Here is a 17,522-nt window from a genome sequence, read left to right on the forward strand (position 1 = left end):
GATGGACATGTGTTTCTTACTCCCCTGAGAGAAGCCGGGGGAGAGGGTGGTCACCCAAGGCTGGTGGGGGCTCCCTGAGGTTGACCTGCTTTCCTTTCCTCCATCCCTTTCATGTGGCCCAATGGGGCTCACAGCCCAAAGGGGCTGCCAGAACATCTACCCTCTCACCTGCTTTCCAAATAACAGAAGACAAGGAGCACAGAGAGGCTGGCTCCCCCAAGTCTTTCCCCTGCCCAGCCTGTCCTCCTCCGTCGGAGTTGCAGAGCCAGGCTAGCTCGGTGGTCTGGGGGAGGCGGTCCTTCATCTGACAGCTCTCCCGACTGCAAACCCTCCTTCTAGTCCTGAAAGAGGGCCGGGTGGACACGAGGAGCCCCTGAAGGTCTGCACTCTGACTTCCCTCCTGCCCTCAAGGACGCCCGCAGCTGCTGGCCTGAAGCTTCTCAGGCAGCCCTTCAGGTCCCAGGGACTTCGCTCTGAGCCGAGTCCTGGTGGGACTTGCACCCTCCACCCAGGCCCGGGGTGAGGAAGAGGGCGTCCCACCCCACCCCTCACGGGGGGGGGGGGGCTTCTGAGCCTGAAGTCCAGCAGCAGCTCCTGCTGAATCAGCCTCTGCTGGGCAGCACCCTGCAGGCCGGCAAGCCGTGTGGCTGCCCAGCCGAGGGACCACAGGGGCCGGAGGCAATGACTGCGCCGTCAGGGGCTTAGTGGACAGGGGCGCTTACATGTCTGACGCGGTCCTAGAGGGACAGACACTCCACTGTGTGCCGCAGCCGGAGGGGGGAGGCGGCGCCCATTTACAGGAGAACTGACATCAGGTTGGCTCATCAGTTACCAGGGAAACCGGCGGCCGGGGCCCGCCCCACACAGCCCTGCAGTCAACCATCACCACGGGCACAGGTGTTTCCCTTTAATAACGCAGCAGAGGGAGCGGCTCTGGCCTGGGGGGAGGGGGCAGGCGCCCTCATGCCAGCCGGTGTAGGGGCCTGGTGTGTCAGAGTGTCCCGAGGGATTCCAGTGTGAGGGGCCGTGAGCCGGCTCTGTGCCCCGGGGGGCGCCCCTGGGCCTCCGCGAGGTGCTCCACCCTGGATCTCAGCCTCGCTCGGTCTGCAATGCCTTCTGCTGGGACTGCTACCTGCACACATCCTCCTCCCGCCCACAACCTCCCGGACACACCAGGAGAGAGAAAGAAGCAACACTCACTGTTTTATTCATCAGAATTTCCAGAACCAGGGTCTCTACTGGGCAAGTAGAAAAATAGAGAATCTTACTATTTTGAAAAGGCAGCTATGACAAACACGCACGTGCCCAGAAAGGGGCCCCCGGACTCGGGCGAGGGCAGAGTGCAGGCTGGGGGTGTCGCCCTGCCCCCACTAGCAGGCCCAGTCCTGGAAGCGGAAGCAGTCACTGGCGATCTTCCACACCGTGTTGCCTGGCGAGGCCTGGGCAGTCAGAATGAAGTTCTGGTTGAAGTCCCGCTGCTTGTTGCCCTCGAATTTCACCGTCCCACAGATCACCACAAGGACGGTGGTCTGGCTCGGGGTGGCTTCGTCGTGAACGGGCTGGCAGTCCACCACGTTGATCTGGAACTCGCTGGAAGGCAGCATCTCAAAAAACTCACTCAAGGACTCCTGTCCGGAGACGGCGTTCCCGTTCCACACCAGGGTGGCCGTGCCCAAGTACAGGCGGGACAGCAGGCGCCGCCGCTTGTCCATGGTGCTGTAGTACACGTTCACGAACTCCTCCGCCGCGCGGCAGGCCTGGTCTACGTAGGTCTTGAAGTCCACGGACGCCATCTCTGGCCCACAGGAGGAAGCCTCCGCCCGGGTGCTCCCTGCACCCAAGGGCGCCGGGCTGTGGGGCAGGAAGGGTGAAGAGGCCTGTGTGAATGTCACCGTGCGTGCTGCCCCGCAAAGAACATCCTGCTGCTCTGCGGGGAGACCACCCAGGCGTGTGCCGATGCCGATGCGAGGCCCCACCCAGCCTCAGTCGCTCCTGCTACACGGGCCACCCCAACTTGGGTACGGCCGTGCAGGTGGCACAAGACTGCGCATGCCGCACACGTGGTTTAAGAGCCTGACGCCCAGAGATGGAAGATGTCACTGTGAATTTTCACAATCTCATCTCATAAGCTACAGTATGGAATGCCACTTTCTCCCGTAAGCCTGGGACAGGTGTGACTGCCCCTGAGAAGCAGGGAAGCAGTTTATTCCGGGTAAAGACAGTGCAGCACGGGGCAGGGACAGTGGCCCTGTCCAGGCCAATCAGACAGCACAGCTCATCGGCTGGTGACAGCCTGCTGGGAGGGCACCCACAAGGACTGGGAGGGCAAAGAGAAGGCCGGCTTATGAAAACAAATGCCACAGGGGCAGGACAGGACCAAGGTGGAGCCACAACCCCCAAGAGGGGCTCTAGGAAGCAAAGCTGGCGGCGGGTTGGGATGAGAAGGGAGGATGCGCAGCTTCTGGGAGCACAGGGATGTCCCTTGAGCCCATGGAAGACAGGTCAGATGGAAGACGTCCTATGGGGTGGGGGGTGAAGAGGTGGTGGCAGCAAAAAAGAATTTCAATTGTAGCTCAAATATCACATTTCCTTAAAAAAAGTCCAGAAGCATACAGAAATATTATTATTTGTTTTACTTCAGCATATGGCACAACCGTCATAGCTGTATTCTTTTTATGTGATTAAAATTTCACTAAACAAAAACCCAACAAAGGGCAACATTACTAAAATACTGGATGTGCTTAGATTTACAGACTTAAATACTGAATTGTTTTTCATTTCAAAGACCTTCGCTTTAAAAAAAAATCGGCTTATGGGAAGGATGAAAGATCCCAGGCAGGGCTGGGAAGGAGTCAGGCTCTCCTATGAGCTGAGGAAGGGGGAGGCCAGTGCCTCTAGGGGAGAACTGGAGAGGCTGGGCGGGAGCTGAGTCCTAGAAAGGAGTGTGGGGTGGGGGCCAGGTGAGGACCCGGCCCTGCCAGCCCCTCAGCGGACCTCAAGTCCAACTCCTGAACACTCTCACTCCGATCTTGACTTTCCTAGCGGTCTACAGGCACCGCGTCCTTCAATGGTCACCGAGAGGGGATGTTACCGTAACAACTTCACTAATGAGAAGCGAAAACGCAGTGTGGATGAGGGTCCCGGGTCAGCTCCGCCCGGATCTGCCGTCTACAAAAACAGACTGGCCCTCTCACTGGCTCCTGCTCTTCCGAGGTCAAGTCCGTGCGCGCACGGTCAGGACCGCTAGTCTGTAATTTGCCCCTGCGGCCCTGTCTCCCTCTCTGGAGCTCCCCACCACCCGGCGACCGCGCGGTTTCCCAGCACCTCGGTCCTCCGCCTCCACCCACGCAGCTCAACCAGCCGCCGTCTGGGAGTCGGCAGGGAGGGGGGCCGTTCCTGCGGCGCTTCGACCCGTCCAAGACCTGCCTCGAGGCTAGGCGACGTCTCACCGCGCGGGCGGCCGCGGTCAGGGGGCCTGCACCTACCTGTGCGGGGGCACCTAACCTTCAAAGGGCACCTAACCTGCGCGGGAGCACCTACCTGCGCGGGGGTGGCACCTACCCTGCTCGGGGGCACCAAACCTGCACGGGGCACCTACCTGCGCGGGAGGACCCACCTGCGCGGGGCACCAAACCTGCGCGGTGCACCTACCTGCGCGGGGGCACCTAACCTGCGCGGGGGCACCTACCTGCGCGGGGCACCTAATCTGCGAGGGGCACCTAACCTGAGCGGGACACCGACCTGCGCGGGGCACCTAACCTGCGCGGGGGCACCTACCTGCGCGGTGCACCTACCTGCGCGGGGCACCTAACCTGAGCGGGACACCGATCTGCGCGGGGCACCTAACCGGCGCGGGACACCTACCTGCGCGGTGCACCTACCTGTGCGGTGCACCTACCTGCGCGGGAATGACGGCGGGGCCGCGGCCTCGGTCAGCGTGAGGGTAATGACTCCGGTCAACGGGCCGACCCCAGGTCGGCGTGAAGTCCCGGGTCAGTGTGGGTGGTTCCAGTGGCCACGGGTCGGCGAGGAGAAGATGATCCGGGTCAGCGGGGGCCTCAGTCAGGTCGGTCCGCGTAGGGAAAATGACCCGGGTCGCGTGGGCGGCTCCAGTCACGCGGGCCGCGGATCCGCAGGAGAACCCTGACAGTTGGGCCGGGCCCGCGGAGGTTCCGTGCCCCTCGTCGCTCGCCCGAGGCGGCCCGGGGAGAGCCACTCGCCGCCGCGCCCCCTCCTCCCGGGACAGAGCGAGTCTCGCCGGCTCCTCCGGGGGTTCCCGCGCGCGGCCCGCCAGCTCCGCGCAGACGCGAGCGCTTGGTCCCGCCCTCGCCCCAGACGGGCAGCTTTGACAGCCGGTGGGACGTCGCCCAGGTGTGGCTCTAGGCGAGGTGGCTTCCGGGAGAGGCCCTTTCCCAGAAGACCACAGCAAACCCGCGCTCGAGTCTTCATTGGTCCAGCCGCGTCACAGACGCCGGCCCGAGGCTAGGGGGCTTCTGATTGGACAAAGCCTCGTAGGTCCCGCCCCCGGCGCTGGGGGGCGCGGCTGCCTCTCGGCTGCGCGGAAGCCCCTGGGCCTGAGAAGACCGTGTGGGCGTGGGCTCCTGCTTCGCGTTCCCGGTTCTCCTGCGATCCGCCGATTCCAGCCGGCAGGCGGCCGCGGAAGCCCGGTCACCGGGACGAGTGGCCGGCGGAGGCCGTGAGTCCGCACGGCAGGTGGCGCCAGGGCGGAGCGGGTCGAGCCCGTCGAGCCGCACCGGACCCGGTACCGGGTCCTCCCTCCCGTACAGTTCGCAGTGCGGCCCCTTGGAGGTGACGCCCGGGGACCCAGGAAGCCGGTTCCGGTGAAGGGGCCGCTCGGCTGGCGGGGAGGCGCGGTGGGGGCCGGGCTGCCCCGCGCGTGCCGGGTCCCTCTGGGTGGGGTTGTGGTTCCTCCCGCGCGTCAGCGTGTCAGCTCAAGGAACCTGGGCCGACCTTCTGCAGAGTTCTTGTTTAAAGCAGCAGGCTCACCAGAACGGGACCAGCTGGCGGGGGACTCGGGGACAGAGTTTACAGTTCAGACCGCTGGCTGGGGGACTGACTGCCTCCGTGCAGAGCGGCGGGACCCGTGCGCAGGTGAGGTCTGCCGGTGCTGCCGCGTCTCCGCGGTGTGCTGCGTCCCCTCGCCTTCCTGGCTCCCCGGGGCTCGCCTTTTGCCTGCATTCCTGAGAATCCGGGCGCTCCGATGTCAGGACGAATTTAGAAGCTGGGTGGGCGCTTCAGTGTAGGCGACCCTCCTCTTAAGTGGGAGAAATGTGTGGATTATAAAAAAAAATTAGCTGCCGGCTAAGTGGAAACGGTGAACTAGCATCTTTGGGTCGGTAGTGACACTGCAGTGTCTTTACAAAGCCCCAGACGGTGACACTGGGTTTAATGGACAGAACTCCGAGTCCCAGCAGCACTCAGTGAGAACGAGGGTTGACCTGCATGCCTGCAGGGGTGGGTGTCTTGCTGCTCTGAAGTTTCCTTGTTTCCTATATAATCCCTTTTCATTTCGTTCTCATAACTCTAGGGGAGGTGTTCCTGATTTTACTTACAGAGAAGGAGGCTGAGAGACAGAACTAAATGACAGCCTAGAGCCACAGAGCCTCTTCAGTCCCAGAAGGGCTGGTTAAGAGGACATTATTCAGCTCCAAGTTCTGTTGAAGACACAAGGCTTGAACCCGGAGAGGCAGCAGAGCAGCAGCAGGAAGGCGGGAGGGCGGGGAGCCTTCAGGTGTGTCTCCAGCATCTAACACTGTGTGAGCCACAGCAAGGGCTCAGTAAACACCATTTGAATGAACAGATGGCCTTGGGTTCACAGCTGCTCCGCAGTATTCTAGTTGTGCTGCCTCCTCCCTGACAGGCCCCTACTTAGGAGCAAGCCTCGTTTTTACTCCTCCCCCCACCGCCACTGTGGTCTTTGGGTTTGAGAGATTAGAGTCACTCCTGGCTCTAAGGGGCACAGCTCTGGGGTGGTGGGGTGCCCTGTTAGGGCCACTGAGCCTGGAGAAGGAGTTTGCCAGGAGATTCTGGAAGAGATGATGTTTCTCTTTCTCTTTCTGGACATGTCACGTGTGGATGGTGCTGCTGCAGCCATCTTGCCACCCTGAAGAGGGTGCCCTTGTACAATGAGGCAGACAGAAGAGGTGGGGAGAAATCAAGCCTTTGATGGCTGTGTTAGGAACCAACTCAGCCTTGAAGTTGGGACTTTCTAGTTTCATGAGCCAGTAAATTCCCTTTTTAAAAAAATACTTTTTAAAACCGGGCATAAATAAAGGTACTTGTGAGTTAGCTAGTGTGGCTTCGTGTGCTAGCAGAGTAGTTGTGCGAGCTAGTTAACCTGCCTCAGGCTGAGCGCCTCATCTGCGGAAGAGGAGCAGTAATAACACCGTTCCCTCCGTGGACGTGAGGAGGGCGTGAGATGGGGTGTGGTCCTAGCCCGGGGCCGAGCACAAAGCTGGCATCCAGAGGCCTTTTGTGTGCTTCAATGTTTTGCATTGATGGCAGCTTCCTTATTTGCCAAGGATCATTCCAACAACCAGCGTCTAAACTTGGCACCAGCGTACGGACAGACTGGTAGGAGCTCTTTCTGGAAGATGAGCCCGGCTTAAGCGGCCTTGGAGCCAAGGGCCTGTGTGCATCGTGGAGTCCGCAGGGAGGAAGGACACGTCTGGTCATGCACGCTGAGCCCCTGGTAGCCTGGAGGCGGCTGACTTAGGGGCCTGTGGGCCCGTGAGCACCGGACTGCACCTTCCCGTGGCCCGCGAGGTGCTTGGTGCTGGAGCTCGTGCGTGTTTGCCACCAGAGGCTGCGTGACTTGGGGTTGATCTGCAGGCGTCCGTGGCAGTGCCTGGGTGGTGGCGCCTCTAACACGTTGCCGCCAAAACCATGTGTGTGGTTTTTTCACTGCCTCAGAAGAGGCATCCGAGCTGCTGCTGGGCCAGAGGGAGCCGGGGCTGCGTTTCTGGGAGGTCACTTGGGACCTGACTTTTGGGGAGATTCATGGAAGGCAGGAAGAGGGGAGGCCCGTAAGTTTAGGGGCCGAGATGTGGTCATGAGCCCAGAGAGGGGGTGAGGCAGAGGTGGAAACACACCTGCTCACACACACAGACCTACACACAGGCTGCAGAGAGTGGCTTCCGTGACTTCCGGTGGTTTCTTGTCCCTTGTGCGCCAGAGTATATTTTCCAAAAATGGTCACAAAGATGCTTGGGAAACACATGCTTGCCCAGAACCTTGCCCCCTCCTACCCACGCAGTCAGGAGATGGCATCGGGCCCCTCCTCGGGCTCGGGCAGCCCTGGACTGAGTTCAGAAGCAGAGCTGTAACTTCTGGGGTGCAGCCTCTGCAGGGCGCCCTCAGTGCAGATGTCTTTGGAGCCCAGCCACGCTCTGCGCGGCACCCAGGCCTGCCGTGGGGAGAGGAACCAGCCGAGTGACCCCGGCGGGCCTCAGCCATTGGCGATCTTAAGGGAAGACAAGAACGCCGAGACCAGGGACTGCCCCCAGGCGGAAGGAGCGGCAGCAGGGCCGCCCCGCCGCTCGTCAGGGCCCCGGGTCCGCTTCAGGGGGAGACTGGCCGGGACGGGCGTGGGTGCTGCCCTCGTCTGATTCGCGACTTGGATCCACCACAGCTTGGTCTCTGGGCCGCCCAAGCCCCCGTGAGCGCGCGTGTGCCCTTGGCTTCACGCCTCCTCAGTTCTCTGTTCAGGGGGACGCTGCTGTGGGGAAGAGCCTGGCGTCCCCCTTACTTGCTGCAAGAAATAAACCTTCCTGCGCCTGTGCTTTGGCCTGGTTGTGTTTTTTGGCTTGATGCCCATCAAGAGGCGAACCCAGTTTTTCAGGTAACAGCCCCACCTGGGGGGCTGGTGTGGGGCGGGAGCTGGGGCGCCCTGAGGGCGGAGGGCTCCTGGGAGGGTGTCGTCCCCTGGTGCCGCGGTCTGGAAAAGGCCGTCAGTGGGAGGCCCCAGGCCGAGGTGGGCGCCGGTTGTGAAGAAGGTAGGCGTTGGGAGAGGAGGGGACCCCCACGCTCAGTGTCCTTCACCGGCCACCCCTTGGTGATGCTGGGTGCACCTGTGAGGTGACTGGGGAAGGCGTCGCCCCTCCTGACACCCAGCCAGGTGACTGCACCTCCTTAAGCCACGGCTGCTCTGAGCTGCCCGCACCCGGGAGAGCAGGTATCTCTGCCCCCGCCCTCAGTGGGTCCCCGCCTACCGGGGGAGGTGGCCTTGTAGAGCTGCCTGTCCCTGCTGGGCCCCATGTCACCCCCTCCAGTCATCTGTGGCAGGGCCTCTCCCGCCGAGGGCCGGCCCGGCCAGCTGACTGGGCCCTGCTTCCGCTCAGGGTCAGCAGAGATGTCTGAGCTGGAGGATTGACTCTGTCTGGAGAGGCAGCGCCCCACCCCCAGAAACCGAGGTGTCCAGGGAAGATGGGATGTGAGGGCCTCCATCCATGTGGCGGAATTAACCAGAGCACCCCAGGGTCTTAGGCGCACAGGCGAGTTATGGGAACCTTCCTCTTCCCCTGGAGGCCTGAGGAAGCTGCCAGAGCTGATGATGGGGGCCCTCCCCTCTCTCCTTCCTGGATGAGGGCCCTCTGGCCACAGATTCCGGCCTCACCCGGGGTAGGGCAAGATGCCCAGGGGTCAGCACCCAGAGCTGCTCCCCCAGTGATGGATGGGGGCTGGGGTGGATACCCCAGCTCCTGAGCCCTGGGACGGACACCCCTGAGGATGCCCGACACTGTGTCCGGTGGCCCCAGTGCCAGCCTGCCCCCAACACACCATGTGCTGGTCCCCCCCATGCCCAGCAGGCGCGTCCTGGGGTCACCTCCCCAGTGCTCTGCTCCCATGGAAATGATTGTCAGGGTTGCAGTGGGGGACCCCAGCCTCAGCGGTGAGCTGGGAGACAAGACTGTCTCAGCATCACACGTCCTGGGGAGTCTCCAGACGGGTCCTCTGGCCGCTCACAGGGTCGGTGCCTTGGTACCAGCTGTGTGACGGTGACAGTAACCACCCTGGACACATCAGAGGCTTGCAGACGGAGGCTCCGGCACCTCTGGAGGGCTTGTTAACTCACGGGGACCGGAGCCTTGGCCTCGGGTTTCCGCAGCAGGACGACTGGGCTCAGGGTTTGAATCTCTAAGCCCCAGGACTCCCTGGGGCCACTGCTGCCGGCCCCGGACCACGGGGAGAACCACCATCCAGACCAGAGAGCAGTGCCCACGATGGGCCCCGAGGGGCTGCGGTGAGGGCTGGGGATGTGCCCCTTCCTGGTTTCCGCAGACAGACATGGCCCCGGGGTGGGGAGCTCGGTGGCAGGGTGCGTGCTTAGTGTGCGCGAGGTCCTGGTTCAGTTGTGGGTCCAAACCACAGTCCCTCCATTAAAGGAAGAAAAAGAGCTGGCCCGCAGCCCACGCGCAGAATTCTCTCGTTGCCGGGACTCCGCTCCTGGTGGTTGGTGCAGGCCTGGCGTGGTGCCAGATCCCCTGTGTGGTGACACCATCTGGACTCGTCCTGTCCCGGGCTTCTGAGCTGCTATTCAAGCAGTGGCCACAGGAGTGTGGCCCAGCCTTGGGAAAGAGCCTCTGCACGCACGTCTGGTCCGCGCGGACCGGGCCGCTCCGTCTCACACCGGAGCTCCTGGGCCCAACGCTGCCAAGTCCGAGAGTATCTCTGTGTCTTGACAGTGGGTGTGCGGAGGGGCTCCTTGGTTTTTCTTTACTGGAGGGAAGTCTTGGGAGCCTTGGGGGAGGCAGGCGCCGTTCACACTCTCCGAGGTGCTGCCTCAAAGTGCTGCGTTGCCAGCGCTTTGATCGCGTGCTGGGCATTTTGCTCTTTGGCCCTGGGTGGTTTCACGGGGCGGATGAAGACTGTGACGTGGGACAAAGTGACAGCGGTGGTGAGTGGGTGGAGGAGCAGCTCAGCACACCGAACCCCGGGGCGGCCCGTTCCAGGCGGCCAGGTGGGGACTGGTCAGGAGGGCTGCGTGGCTCGACGGCCCCTCAGCTCCTCTCCCGAGAGCGGGCCGGCTCAGGCCAGCCTCCTGGAGGGTCGGGGGGTGGCGGCTGGGGATCTGAGGCACTTGATGACCGTCTCCCCTACGCCTGGGCAGGTGCCCACCCCTTCAAACCTGGGGTCCGATAAGCAACTGCTTACTGTCTGCCACAGGGTCCCTGAGTCAGCAGTTCAGGTGTGGCACAGCCTGGCTTGTGTTTGCTCCAGGCTGAGGCCTCAGCTGGGAGATGTGAAGCCTGCAGACTGGAGTCACCTGAAGTCACACAAAGTCACCCACCCACAAGCCCCCAGGCTGCAGGCTCTCAGCAGGGGGCCCCACGGTGCTGCCACATGGTCTGGGCTTCCTCACAGCCTGGCTGTCCTGGAGTGAGCCTGGGGGTGGGAGAGAGAGGCAGGGCAGGAGGGAAGGAGAGAGAGATGGAGAGAGAGAAGGGGAGAAACAGAGGTGGGGACAGAGGGAGAAAGTGGGGTGTGAGCACACGGGCTCACCCGCTCGGGGCCAGGCCTGCGCTCGGTACTGAAATCGGTCCTGAAGTCGCAGTGAGAAGCTAAATCGGCCCAGCCCGCTGCGCGGCCGGGGCCCTGAGGCCCCCGCGGTCTCCGAGGGGCACGTGTCTCCGCAGGGTCTCTGGGAGGCCAGGGGTGTGTGGCCAGGGGGTGGGGTCACTTAAGCGTTCACCCACTGGTTCTCAGCTCCCAGAAGAGCCGTGTCCCTCAGGGTGGGATCAGGTCGCTCTGCAGCAGGTGTGTGTCTGGAAAAGAATGGTCAGAGAATTCTGTTAAGAATTATTTTTCAATCAATTTTGTAATGTTATACAGCTTTCAGAAGAGAAGGCTTGCTGTGGCGTTAAGCCCTACTTCTGTGGAAGGGTCTCACAGTCCGGGATGCTGTGCTGGTAAGGGGGTGCTTTTCCCTCCCCCGTCACAGCTCCCTGGCCTTCGTGTGCAGATCAGTGTATCAGCGAAGCTGCTGCCACAGCTCCAGCCCAGGCCGCCTACATCACACGGCCACCCAGCATCAAATACAACCTGTCTGCGATCGACTCTCTTGAGATTTGTTGAGGAAATTTGGATTTTTGCATGTTTCAGATATTTTCAGACATTTTACAGCGATGGTGAAATTTCCGTGGCCTCTGGCTCGGGTTTCGAGGCCCCGGGTGGGTGTGCAGTGATGTCGGGGACCTGCAGGCTTGGCACTGGGAGCACTGTGGTCAGCTGGGAAGCTGGTTGTGACCACAAACAGTGGAATGAGGTGGGCTCGGGCGGCCCCTGACTTCTGGAGTCAGCGGCCGTCAGCAAGAGCTGAGGTCTGTGGCGTGGCAGATGCTTTCAGTTTGCCAAGGGTTTCCACCCAAGGTGCAGCGTGTGGGGTGAGCTGACTTCAGGGTCTCCGCCCGGGCCCCACCCGTGGTCTGGCTTCAGCTGACAGCTGGCGGGCGCCTGGCGAGGAGGGGTGTGCGCTGAGGACCAAGCTGGGTGGAGACCCGGAGTGTCATCACGAGGTATGGCGCGTGAGCCCAGAGCCAGCGGGGAGAATGTGAAAGCGGGTGTGAGGCTGAAACATGAGGGTGACGGCTCGGGGGTCCCGGGTCGGACACAGAATGAGAACTGCAGCAGGGGACCCCGGGGGGGGGGCTCCTGGGAGGGGGCGTGGCAGCTCGGAAGGTGGACGCTGCGCGCACCCCGCCCGCCCGCCCGCCCGCTCTGCCCTGTCCCCTGGGCTGCGCCCCTGCCCTCCATGCTTGGTGCCAGCCACACAGTGGCTCCAGGCCCACGGGCCGCAGGAGCAGAGCCCCCTTCAGTCCTGGGCGCCGACAGCTTGGGAGGGTGGGTGTTCCAGGCACCTCATCGTCCCTGGTCTGTTCCCTTACACTGTAGGCATTTCACTCCATTAAGGGTTCCATCCAAACTGGCCAAGCAGAAGTCAGCTTTCTGCCAGCACCCTGACCACGGGAGAAGAGCTTTGAATCCTGCCGCAGGGGAACAGGCTTCCTGGTGAATTCGTGTGCTGGAGGTGCAGCGTGTCAGCTCGGAGGTGACAGGGCAGAGCAGGCGGGACTCCACAGCGGACCTGTTTCTTTTACTTTAACGTTTGTATCCATTGCTTTTGCTACAAGTTAACCACTGAAGAGGTGTTGCCTACAGCGTACATTACATACAACCTCCCAGGCCTGAGCGTTGGCCCAAAATACCTCTGTTTACCTCAGGGAGCACCCTGACCAGGGCCCCTGGTGAGTGGCTGCGGGAAGGAGAACTGACACCTCCCCTCCGAGGCCGGCCGGCACCGTGCAGTGTTCGGCCTCACCCCTCCCCCTCGTAGTATGAAAGGGGCCTGGATTCTAACTCAGGCATGACGGTTCTCTGGGTCACCAGTCCACCATCTTCTGGCTCTGGGGCTTTCTGAATAAAGTCCTTGCCCCAGCACCTCGTCTCTTGGTTTACTGGCCTGCCGTGTGCCCAGCAGTGTGGGCTTGGACTCCGTGACAGAAGCAGACACCAGGATGGGATCTGAAGCAGGAGATGTGTTGGGGAGCATCCTGTCTGTAGAGGAGAAGAGGTTCGGGAGCCTCTGACACCGTGAAAGGATGGAGGCTGGGGAGGCGCCCTGTGGAATCCTGGCTGGCCCTGGGGAAGCCCTGCATCGGGGTTCCTGGGGGGTCCCCTCCAGCAGGACGGCAGCTCTGCAGACCCTGCTGTGCTCTGTCATTGACTGGGAGCCCCTGGGAGAGCGAGGCCTCGGGGGCACCGCCGCATGGGCCGGAGATGTGGCGGCTTTGAGGCCCAGCAGCTTCGCCCTGGCGCTCTGCTCAGCACACCTCCATGGGCACCACGTTTGACGTATTGGAGGTTGGGGCCCTGGGCAGGTGGGCCCCCAGCTCTCTGCAAGTGATTCTGAGCTCACCTGATATCAGACGTGGGTCGCTGCCCTCCTGGGCCAGCTTCCCCCTCGTGGTCACCACCCACCTTGACCAGGAGCCACCCCCACCGGTGTGAGCATTGGAAGTGAGCTCTCGGAGGAGAAGCGCTGGAGAAGGACAAGGGACTCCTGATCCTTCCCGGCATGTTTTATGCGGATCAGAAGGCAAGCCTGTGTGGGAGGCCTGGCCTGTGCTGAACGCAGCTTTGGGACGGCAGCCACAGGTGAGCACCTGAGACGCTGCTGGAACACCGACTGCACCGCCCTCCTGCTCGGTTTGCCCGCCAGCGTCCCGGACACTCAGGGTGTCCTGTTCTCTGTGCAAGTTGGCGTCTGCCAGCTCCATGGGAAGGAGACTCCTGGGGACCCCGGGTGGACAGGGCAACCTCTCCACAGGGATGTTTCCGCCAAGCAGGCAGGTGGACGCGGTGCAGAGCTCATGGACGGGGGTGCTGGAGCGCGGGCAGCGGGAACTGTCGGGTGGGGAGCGAACAAGAGAGGCCCAGGGACGCTCTGGGCCCCGATGCCCCACGGGATGCGAGGGCCGCGGGCATTCGGGCTGTGGTGATGGCGCCACGAGGGGCAGGACAGCCACAGGCGGAGGCCCGTGTGCCCTCAGTGCGTCCACGTCCAGGCGGGTCTTCACTGAAGGGAAAGCAGACCAGTGCCCGCGAGGGCTGCTGGAAACCAGTGAGTCATCTGGCCCAGAACGGCCCCTGCTTGCCGTTTCCTCGGAAAAGTGTGGGCTCTGCCCAGGGCCGGCCTCGCAGTAGCAGTTAGCTCCCCTCCTAGGGAGTCAAGTCGCTTGTGGGCAGTTTGGAGAAAGCTCACCGTGGGGGCCCCACCTTCCCGGCCGAGGTCCTGGAGACCATCAGACAGTGGAAACCTCATGGGAATACGGACACAAGGACACACACACACACGCAGGAGCAGCCCCACAAGGGCGTCGGGGACAGGGACAGGCTGCTGGTGGCGGCTGGGATGAGGCCGGGAGGCCAGGGGAGGCCAGGGCAGAAGGAGCTTCTCTGCCTCCACGTCAGGCGTCCCTGGGGAGGGTTGGGGGACACCTGGGCACCCTGTCCGGGCTGCACGCCGCTGGGACCCCCATGTCCCTCCCACCCTCGCTCTCTGGACTTCCGCCAACAACAGCCTCCTACTAGTTTTCTGTTTGTTCCCTGCGAGGCACAGCTAACTCTCTGTGTGGGCTGGGGAGGAGCCCTACGGGAGGAGCGTCCCAGAGACGCACAAGCGCGTCCTGACGAGCACCCCCCGCCGTGTGCTCGGTGGGCAGGAGGTCGAGGTGTGTCTCAGAGGCCCAGCTGGCGTGGCGGGCCACGTCCCACTGTCATCTCATGTCAGCGCTTGTCCCCTGAGTTGGAAACAGATGGTTCCTCAGCTAAATAACCATCTGCAGCAGCGGTCAGCAAGCGGCACTGTCTCCTGCCAAGGACTGTCTGGACATGAGTGACCTGTAGGGCCCTCCCTTCCCGCCCGATGGGCCCCCCGACAGGTGGGGGAGGGAAAGTGGCCTCCTGGTCAGGTCTGTCCCCACCTTCCCCAAGTCCCCACGACGCTCGCTGGGCCCGGGCGGAGCCCGAGGGGCAGGCCTGAGGGGTCCAGTCTCGGAGGCAGAGGAGCTGCCGGGGGAAGAGCCTCCTGGCGCGGGGCTCCCAGGCCGTCTGGGGCGGGGCCCTGTGGCTGGTCCCCGGGTCTCTGCTGAGAGGGGCCGGGAGATGCCGCTCGGTGTTTGCCTCCTGCCTGTGGAGCCAAGGATGTGACCCAAGGGAGTCATGCTCCCTAGGAGTGAAAACCTGGATTAAGTCGAAGCCACTCAATTTCGAAAACCAGAAATCAGAAGAAGCGAAAGGATGTCTGTCCAGCCCGTGCTCAGCGTCCAGCCCGCACCAAGCGCCTCGAGTGCCGGTCCCGACTTCGTCGGTTACACAAAGTGCTGAGACACATGAAACAGAAAGTCGCTGGAGCTAGGAGCGGCGTCCACCCGGGGCCCGCACTTTCTAACAACGATGGTACACAACTGAGGTATTGCTATGTCTGATGGCTGAGTTATCAGGGACGAGTGCTTCCCTTTGCTTTGTTCCCTGTAGCGTGTTTAGATTGCAACAGTTACAGCAAGCCGTGCTAGCTTGTACAGAACAGGGGTTGTGAGATTTCACCTTTCATATATATTACTTCCAATTTTAATTTTATTTTTTTTCTCTTTATGTATTTTTTTGATTTTTTAAAACTTACAGTGTTGTGTTAGTTTCTGGTGCACAGCATCGTGATTCAGTCATACACATACATAAAAACACACATACACACTCCTTTTCGTTACAGGGAACCACAAGCCGTGAACACAGCCCCCGTGCGGTGCAGAAGGACCCTGCTGTTCATCCACGCTGTACATGGTAATGGGTGTCAAGGCGGCTTCCCTGAACCTCCTCTCCAGCCTCGAGGGGCTTCTCCCCAGAGCTCCCCCTCCATCCTGCACACGGCCGTCGCTCCCAACCTCTCTGCACTGGAGGAGTTCACGTCTCAAATACTACGGCAGTTCTGACCAATTTTACACACATTTTCTAGAGATCTCGGTTGACTGGACTGAGTGCCACAGCCTCCCAGATGACGGACGGATGAAGTCTCACGACGGTCCCCCTCGTCCTCTGGGTAACATGAGAGCTGCTTCTGAAGCATCTGAAGGTCAGTCTGCTCGGCTTCGTGGCCGGACGGTCTCATCACAACCACCGGCTCTGCTCTCGGGGCTGTGGCCGCAGCCTCGGCGGGCACGGGGCCAGGGCTGTGGTCCCGCGAGAGGCTTCTGGCTCCGGGGAGAAGCTACGGTACGAGCCTCACATGGAATGTTACCTTTTCAGTCGGTGCATTAAAGCAAAAGGAGGAGAAAGAAAGAGATGGGGTTGATCTGAATGATACGTTTTACTTAACGCAGCACCTCTCGCGTGTTACCGTTTGAACAGGCAGTCAGTGAGAACGCAATACCCCGCGTCCTTTGCCCACCTGGTCCTCACAGCCGGGCGTGTGCCGTCCCAGGAGGCACCTCTTGGGTTGGAGTAGCAGCTTCAGGTGGAACATGTGTCCAGGGAGCCACACGGTCAGCACGGTCCTGGAGTGGACACGTCACAGCCCTGCGAACACGGTTCATCCCTGCTGGCCGAGTCCCCTGTCAGCTCTCTGTTTCTTTCCTGTTTGGAAACACACTGCTGGGATCTCCTCCATGCAGCTGGCAGAGAGGGTGCGGCGTGGAGGGCTTCTGTGTGCGTGTGCACCTGTGTGCGTGTGTGCATGGGTGTGAGTGTGTTTAGTGCCCCCTCCTCTGCAGGAGGCAGGATTATGAGGACACATCCCTGAGCCCAGGGAATCACCAGGAGAAAGAACGGGGTGGAAGGAATGCCCGTAAAATACAAGCCGGGGCTCAGTGCCTGCGGGGAGAGGGGGCGCGGGAGAGGGGGCGCGGGTGCGGGACCCACAGAAGTGAGTGAGGACACCTGGACCTGGCAGCAGCCGTGGGCAGAAGCTGGGGCTGGGAGACTGCGTGGGAGGCTCCTGGCAGCCCAGCCTGGGGTCTCCAGGTGCCGGGGGTGGGGGAGGGGGCGGGGCTGGCCAAGGGGGCCGGGGAGGAGCAGGTGAGAGCCAGGCGCACGGGGGCCGCGGTGCTTTTCCCAGAAGCAGGGCAATTGCGAGGGCAGGGGATGGGTTTGGGCTTGGCCGCAAGGAGGGTGACGCAGTCTGCACAGACGCACGGCTTCCTCTGACGCACCGTGTTCTCAGCTGGGGAAGGGACGGAGGGAGGGGGTCAAGACGACACTTAGGCTCCATCCACAAAGCAGAGGGAGCTCCTTCTCGAGGCTGCGACTTCGATTTGATTTAAAGGTCACGTCAGCATCCTGTTAATGAGTGGGGATTAATTCCTGTCTCTTTACTTAACATTCTGACCTTTGTTATCAGGCACTTTCCTCTGACATTTTCTCAGATCAGGTGAATTTCTGAACTTTCTCGGGGCCGACGAGGACTTCAAAGGCTCCTCAGGAGGTGGCCGCATGGCGATCCCCCCCGTTCCTCGCCAGCGTCGCGGTTTGAATAGGGCTCTGCAGCCACGCTGGGCAGGACTGTGTCTGCGGTCCACGACGAGGGCAGTTTCTCCCGCTTTGCTGTCCTTTACAAAGTGCTGTCGGCCACCCTGGGGCAAGAAGTCTACCGGACTCACCAGCCGCCCCTGCCAGTGCGACGCTGTGTGCCGGCCAGGAGCCCCCGGCTTTGCAGTCGTTTCTGAATGTGCCAAATGGGTGGGGGGCGGTGGACCCTGTCACCAGGTTGCCCCCTCTGCTCCTTAGAGACAGAAGGTTGAGGTTGGTCCTTCTGGGAGCGGGTGAGCCTTCAGCAGGACTGTGCCCCCGTCCCTCTTAAAACAGAGAAGCACCCAGTTTGGAGTTTCATGTGAAGGTTAACTTGGGGGAAAACATGTGTCATCGTGTGACAGCGAGTTCCCCTTTTCTTCCTGGTGACGCGCATGGACATGGGCGGAAGTGACCCCAGGCTGCTGAACTCTGCCACTGAGGAG

At 61.8% G+C, this 17,522-nt stretch overlaps 2 protein-coding genes across 4 annotated transcripts; one reads left to right on the forward strand and one right to left on the reverse strand.

Annotated features, from left to right (window-relative positions):
• Nucleotides 1-1,184: 1,184 nt before the first annotated feature.
• On the reverse strand, nucleotides 1,185-4,404 carry NXT1 (nuclear transport factor 2 like export factor 1). 3 transcript variants are annotated; one of them, XM_032461719.1, is made up of 2 exons: nucleotides 3,882-4,404; nucleotides 1,185-1,851 (listed from the first exon to the last, which is right to left on the reverse strand). In XM_032461719.1, the coding sequence occupies exon 2, from the start codon at nucleotides 1,791-1,793 to the stop codon at nucleotides 1,371-1,373; it is 423 nt and encodes a 140-aa protein (XP_032317610.1). In that variant the 5' UTR covers nucleotides 1,794-1,851; nucleotides 3,882-4,404; the 3' UTR covers nucleotides 1,185-1,370. The 3 variants fall into 3 exon arrangements, with proteins under 3 accessions (XP_032317610.1, XP_032317611.1, XP_032317612.1); XM_032461720.1 differs by having other exon boundaries at nucleotides 3,899-4,037; XM_032461721.1 differs by having other exon boundaries at nucleotides 1,185-2,518; nucleotides 3,899-4,036.
• LOC116658033 (basic salivary proline-rich protein 4-like) lies at nucleotides 3,947-16,681 on the forward strand. The gene is made up of 5 exons (XM_032462339.1): nucleotides 3,947-4,066; nucleotides 4,114-4,355; nucleotides 4,516-4,809; nucleotides 15,287-15,357; nucleotides 15,530-16,681. Exons 1-5 carry the CDS (start codon nucleotides 3,947-3,949, stop codon nucleotides 15,829-15,831), a joined length of 1,029 nt encoding a protein of 342 aa, XP_032318230.1. The 3' UTR covers nucleotides 15,832-16,681.
• The last annotated feature ends 841 nt before the right edge of the window (nucleotides 16,682-17,522 follow it).

This window comes from Camelus ferus, chromosome 19, assembly GCF_009834535.1.
Source record: "Camelus ferus isolate YT-003-E chromosome 19, BCGSAC_Cfer_1.0, whole genome shotgun sequence".
NCBI lineage: Eukaryota > Metazoa > Chordata > Mammalia > Artiodactyla > Camelidae > Camelus > Camelus ferus.